Raw genomic sequence first — 6,706 nt, 5'->3', positions numbered from 1 at the left:
TTATTTCTTCACAGTTTTTTTTTTTTTTCACAATAGTGTGTCTCAGATTTCTGATCTTTGTGATGTTTTTTCATTCCTTGCAAACATCACAGAAGAGCTGTGTTATTGTTGAGCAACAGCTTGAAAACTTCAAACTAAGAAGACTGGTAAATCCATCAATTGGGCAAAGTGAATGTGGAGGAAACAATATACAGCTGTGCCTGTCAACTGCATTTACAAAACATGACCAACTGTGCACCTTCTAGACTTCTCCGAAGTATGTAAATTTTAGCAGTAGCCTCCATGGATTACTACTGCAGATGTTTGTTATGTGCACAAAGAGTCATAACTTATGCAACTAATTAAAGGAATTTTTTAGCTAAGATCCTGAAATATTACATAGCAATATGGTCATATGGCCAAAGACGAGGGCAGTTTCAGTTAAATGATGACCTGTTTCTTCGTAAATTGTAATTGTATTTAGCACATAAAGGGTTTTTTTATAAGCATTACCATTTAAGAATGAGTTTTGCTTGTAGAAAAAGATGAAAAGTAACAAATTATTATAAAAATATAAAAAGTTACTTTTTTGCTTAATAGTTCATAGTTTTAAGAAGATGTTTGATTCCTCATTCATGGCCTCTACAAAGAAAATCTTCCACCTGAATTCAGCTTTAAATTTAAGAGAGCTGTTTAGATACATGTATAGACTTAATGAATGTTAACTCATCAGCTTCATTACTGAGACTTCTGACAAGATTCCAGTTTAAAAAATAATAATAATAATAAGCTACTTTAAAATGGCTGAACTTTAGAAGAAGTTCAGGTTCTGTTTACATTTTAGGAGAAAGCTTTTGTCATTCCTTACACTGTCAGATCAGATGATCCATTCAGTTCCTCAATTTATCTTCAAAGCTCTTTACTTTCCAGCAATAATAATAACAATATTCAGGGCACAGTCAAAAGTCTTTTGAAAGTTCTGGCAAAGTACCAGCATCTTTCCACAAGTTTAGGTTTGATTGGTGTAACCATTATAATAAAGTTATAGATATATAGAGGAAAACATATATGTAGATAAGAGTGGTGTACTGACTTAACCTTAATTTGTGTGGGCAACTGACTATAACCATACTGTCTGTTTTGACATTCAAAATTGGAAAACTAGTAAAGAGCCTGCATGTGGCATATAAAAATCAATCAAAATTATGACTTTTTTTTATGTGTGTGAATTATTTTGGAAACATGTTAAACTAAACTAGCTAGAGGTTTGTTTCAGCTCAAAGCTAACATTCCTACAGTTACATTTTACCTGTATGGTCTCTATGAAGGATGTGTCTCTATAGTGCTTCTGCATGTGAAACTCTAGACTTAGACGGCTATATTTAGTTATTTTTATACCTATAACACTGTTGATTATACTAGTAAGAGCATGATCATTTATTTCACATATATTCTGTTTTATCCTATACCATAATTAAATCCTAGAACACTAAAAAATGCTCTGCTTAGTAAGATTCATGAATGCTATTTGCTTTCTTTCTATTTATTTTTATTTTTATTTTTTCTTGGCAGATAATTGTGTACAAGATAGAAGTGTATTAACTTTCTGCAAAAAAAAAAAAAGTTCATGTGTTTGCAAATATCTTTCAGGTGCTTCTATTGGGCGCTGTGATTTTGAGTTTGATTTTTGTGATTGGAAGCAAGAAGAAAATGGTGATTTTGACTGGCACCTCAGAACTAGCAGTAGTACTAAACTGGGTACGGGACCAGCTGCTGATCATACACTGCAAGAAGTGTCTGGCCATTACATTTTTATAAAGAGTTCTTTTTTTCAGCTGCCGGGACAAAAAGCTAGGATTTCTAGCCCTGTGTTAAGCAGGATGAATAAAAAGTGCAAGGTATGTGGGGATGTAATACTAGCAGGAGTCAGAATTTGATTTCTAGATTGCACAAATATAGTACTCCTAAGATAAACAAAATTACTGAGATACTTCTAAATAAAAACAAGCATGTTGTGAAAGAATCACAACCTGATCTTATTTCCACTTTGGAATCATCGGAAAATGTGAATCTTTTTGCTAGTTTTGGGAAAAGAATGATTTCTGTAGGTAAGTAGGAGGAGACTTAAATGAAGTAAACAATGAAAGAAATTTGTAATTTATATGCATTATGCAGCATCAGCCCTGTGTATCCTACAGCTATGTAAAGGATTGTGCTTTCATTAAGAAAATATGTATAAATACAATAACAATTTGCTTAAAAAAATATATATAGCTACAAAAAATATACTGTGTGACAGATGGTTTTCTCGTCTGGAAAAAAAAGAAAAAGAAAAGCTTTTATTTTACAAAGCATTACTGCATGTTGTGATTTGAACTTGATAATTTCTTAGCAAACCAGAATTAAAAGTTTTTCTAGTTTATAGTCTTTGCTAAAACTATATCTTTCTGTTTCATAAGACAGCTAGCAGAACACATCTCTTACAAGCTGCCATATATTGAAAATATAGTGAATTTTGCAGAAAGCATAACTTTGTAGGTGTTTTGAATTGCTGTTCTTTCTCTGCGCATGCATCTATTGCTTTCAATTTTTCCTAGTCTTTAAGTGTCAAGGTGAAAATAAGATGTATCTGAATTTCTAACATCAGTGTTGAGTGCAAAATGAAAGATTAAATTGGCAATTATTACATTTAATTTCAAAATAACAACAATAATTTTACAATAGCAATTAAAAATATAGATGACAAAATATCTCTATGCTATTAAGTGGAGATTATTCTGCATAAATGGAATTGCTCCAGGAGGAAATATAGAAGTTCTAGTTTTTAGAAAATTACCTCCTTAAAAATTTAGAAAAGCATTAGAAAACTAGCAGGGCAGGAATGGACTATATTTTTGGAGTAAACTGGGGTATAGATTTCCAGCATTAAAGAACTGCACTGTAGCAATCAGTTAAAAAAAAAAATAAATAATGCCCATCAAAATTATGTAAGGGAAAAGGGAGATATTAACAAAAAACAACTTAACAATTTGACTTAAGATTGAAGAATTAATCTGTCTTACTCCTTTCTGTCAATTACTGTAGTTGAAAGTAAGTGGAAACAGTGATCCAAGTGTTCTGCTGCACTAGAATCTAGGGCAATGTATTTTGAAACTACTGTGGTTAAAAGCAACATTCCTGCTACTATTTTGCTAGTTATTTTGCTCTTCACACATAAAGGCAAAAGAATCTGACTTAATGTTTACAGAGGTATCATAATATTTGCTATTATTTTTTATAAGGATAGATTTTTCACTCTTTGGGGCTTGTACTATGCATTAGACTAGGAAAAAATTTGTAGGTAAGTTCTTGCATAATATAATGTGAATTGCCTTCTTTTGGGGTCATATATAATTCTTGCAAATATTCTATATTTGTCAGAAGCAATATTGAATTAGATTAAGTTTTAATCCAATGCAATACAAGCAATCCTTTGCTCTTGAATTGAAAATAACAGAGAATAGTTAATGGTGCTTATTTTTTCAGTGTTTTTATTTTATATGTTCTATATTACTTTTTTACCTTAGTATTTTGTAATTTCTTTTCCCATTTTTACTCAAAACTGTTTTCTAACCCTACGATCCTTTGTTTTTTTATCTATTATTTTGTATTTCTGCTGCCCTTTTTTCTTTCATAGTAGATTATATAATATTCTAATTATAAGCTATAGTCTATCACAAAGACTTTTAACAACAGAAAACTGCTCAGAAAAAGTTTCTTCTTCCTGTTTTAAAAAATGCTCCAGACGTCTGTGCTTTTCTTTCTTCTTCTTCTTTTTTCTTACCAAGTATTTTTCCTTTACATTCACATGCAAAATTTTTCAAAAGAGATGCAGTGTCAACTGTCACAGTACTGTAATGCTGGCTTCCAAGTTTGGTTTCTGGAATAGTTCAAAAAGTTCAAAAAGTCATTTTTGTGTGCATATATTAAATTCTGTTTGAAAAATTAAATCAAAGAGCAGCTAACATGACTCCATTTAAAAATTAGGATAAACTCGGTAGCAGAATATCTCTGAATTCACCTACTGCATATTAGAGTCTACTGCTCTTACTTACAGATATTTTTCTATTACCATATGTATGGAGTTCACGTTGGATCATTGATTGTCTACCAGATGACTATGTCAAAACATGAAAAAATCCTCCTTATTCTTACTGGAAACCAGGGAAATTTCTGGCAAAGCAAGGCACTGAACCTGGTTGGAGATGGAAAAGAAGATTTCCAAGTCATATTTGAAGGGATAGTTGGAACAGATCTCAAAGGTGGCGTAGCACTTGATGACATCACATTATCTCGGGAGTGTTTACCATCCCAGGAGTTTATACCAGCAGAATCCACAACACTGCCTCCAACAGGTATGTTCTTGCTAAAGGTAAAATTCTCTAAGTCCTGAAGGAATATGTGGCAGTGGTGTTTTCATTTCTTTGTCTCTCCTTCAAAATAGAAATAGAATGGATATTTTACTAATGTGTTAAAATTCAGCATGTTTTTAAGCAGCGTTTTGAAATGTTGATAAAATTATTTTTATAATGTGACTTTTGAGGTAGTAAGTCAATACTTGTGAAACTCTAAGGCCTATGTTCTGCCATGTATGCTTAGACAATATCCTGTTCAATTCAGTGGGATTTATTTATCAATATTTACTTGTAAAGGATAGTTATTGTAAAACAACTGAGAGCAGGACAGAGCCCAGTACAAATACACTGTATTAAGGTAAACAAGAAGTACACAGGGATGGCTCTAATGTTTTTTAACTAATGGGAATCCCTACTGTGAGAGCTACTGTTCAGGCACCATACTCATCTTGTTCCCTTGTACTATGATATCAACATTAACACCATTATTAACATCATCCTCACTTATTGCACAAAGGAAATAAGACTCAGAAAAAATGCTACCAAAATTATAGTGTTCTGATGAGGACAGATTGCTCTGTCTCTAAGGTAAGCACTGCTTCTAAAAGCACTGATCCTGTTCATTCACAATATTTGCTTGGATGTGAAAGGCAAAGAAGCTCTTTCTGATAGAGCAGGCCTCCTTCCACATCTATCACCAAAGCTGCTGAAATTTAAACTCCCAAGAAAGAATTTAGGAGATAGATTTTGTTCCTGGGCCTGCTCCTTGAATGGCTGTGCTAAGCCATTTTATATCTCTTCTCTCTGATGAATAAAACAAAATTAATATTTCCTGAAGTCAAGGAGTACTGGGAGAATGGATTGTTAATTTATGTGAGCTGCTTTACTTTGTTACTGCCACTAATGAGCAGTCTTCCCCTTTAGGATATCATTAAGCACTGCTTAATGCACCGGGATATAACACTGATGAGACTATATAAAACCTAAAAAACCCCACTACACTGTGCATTGTCTGTAAGATAAGCTGGAAAGACATGGGTAATGGTTTCCTGAGATACCTTGAGAAATTTCCAGGTCTTTACAGTGCATGCTACTGGCTCCCTACTTCTGTCAAAAACAGTCATGGATATTTATTGCAAATGAGATTTGTATTTCAAAGTTCAGCTTTATATAAAGATTACCCCAAGAGGAACACTATCTGAGATTTCTTATTCCTTATTTTTTTTATGTTTTCAGACTCTATCTACTTAATGGTAGATGCAACTCCCTGTGGCAACACTGGAAACTCTAAAAGTTCTGATTTTGATTGTAAAGTATGTTCCAAAACCCTTTCATGATGTATATAATAAAAAAGCTACTAAAATCTCAGGAAAAAAAAGAGAGACAATTTCTTGTTGTAATTCAAATATATTTTGTGAACTTTGTAGATTCACCAGTTTAAGATAATGGTTTAAATTCATCCTTGTAGTATCCCATCATTTCTATATCAGCAATTTTTGCTTGTCCTGGACCAAAAAAACCTACATTCATCCCTGAGGCTTCTAACTTGCAGGCACTATTTAACAGTGTTATCTGTTTGGATCGTTGCTTGAAATGTGGACTTAGAAATCAAAATGTGAAATGTACTCCTCCCTCCAGAACAGAAATGTTCTGAGTGGCCAAATAAGGGATGTGTAAACAGGGTAGATCTGTGATCTAACTATATAAATAAGCCAGTTCAAATTATTGTGTTGATCAACTGCAAAAATTTGGACTTCTAGACTTCTCTGCTTGTATGCAGAGACAAGGATATTGGCACATTTGAAATGCTTATATCCATTGCTAAAATTTCTTAGAGTCATTTGAATTGGAAGGGACCTTTAAAAGGTCATGTAGTCCGACTACCCTGCAATGAACAGGGAGAACTAGTGACTGCTTCAGTTTTGTAGAGAACATGTATCTTGTTTTCAACAACTTAATAAAAGATTATCTACATTATCTTTAAGAACATAGGAATAGACATTGTGGATCATAATTAAGTTCAACTTTGACTTATATCCTGCCTTCAACACTATCAATGAGATGTGGAGGAACATCCAAAAGAGGCACATGATGCATCCTCCTAATGTTTCTAATATTTCCGTTTAGAAGACTATGTTTTGCAAACATACATCCTTTGTGGTCACTTCTTAGTAGTGGTAGTGACAGAGGATTTTCACCTCAGTGAAATTGGATGGCGGTATTCTCTGTCACTTAACAATAAATTTCACTGCCAGTCACAGAATCACAGAATTGGCCCAGGTTGGAAGGGACCTCAAGGATCATGAATCTCCAACCCCCTGCCACAGGCAGGG

General features: G+C 33.3%; 1 protein-coding gene across 2 annotated transcripts; it reads left to right on the top strand.

Moving 5' to 3' along the window:
• Positions 1-91: 91 nt before the first annotated feature.
• Positions 92-5,725, top strand: LOC104911445 (MAM and LDL-receptor class A domain-containing protein 1-like). 2 transcript variants are annotated; one of them, XM_010712646.3, is made up of 4 exons: positions 92-256; positions 1,630-1,877; positions 4,184-4,373; positions 5,610-5,725. In XM_010712646.3, exons 1-4 carry the CDS (start codon positions 223-225, stop codon positions 5,708-5,710), a joined length of 573 nt encoding a protein of 190 aa, XP_010710948.1. In that variant the 5' UTR covers positions 92-222; the 3' UTR covers positions 5,711-5,725. The 2 variants fall into 2 exon arrangements, with proteins under 2 accessions (XP_010710948.1, XP_010710947.1); XM_010712645.3 differs by having other exon boundaries at positions 117-256; positions 4,076-4,373.
• Positions 5,726-6,706: the final 981 nt, after the last annotated feature.

This window comes from Meleagris gallopavo, chromosome 6 (genome assembly GCF_000146605.3).
Source record: "Meleagris gallopavo isolate NT-WF06-2002-E0010 breed Aviagen turkey brand Nicholas breeding stock chromosome 6, Turkey_5.1, whole genome shotgun sequence".
NCBI lineage: Eukaryota > Metazoa > Chordata > Aves > Galliformes > Phasianidae > Meleagris > Meleagris gallopavo.
This window is presented reverse-complemented; position numbering and strand designations above follow the sequence as displayed.

Bases quoted from the DNA above. Each gene is read 5' to 3' on its own strand.
- LOC104911445 (XM_010712645.3), top strand. From the start codon at position 223: ATGACCAACTGTGCACCTTCTAGACTTCTCCGAA. The intron at 257-1,629 runs GTATGTAAATTT...AATATCTTTCAG, and splicing joins ACCTTCTAGACTTCTCCGAA to GTGCTTCTATTGGGCGCTGT. The intron at 4,374-5,609 runs GTATGTTCTTGC...TTATGTTTTCAG, and splicing joins CACAACACTGCCTCCAACAG to ACTCTATCTACTTAATGGTA.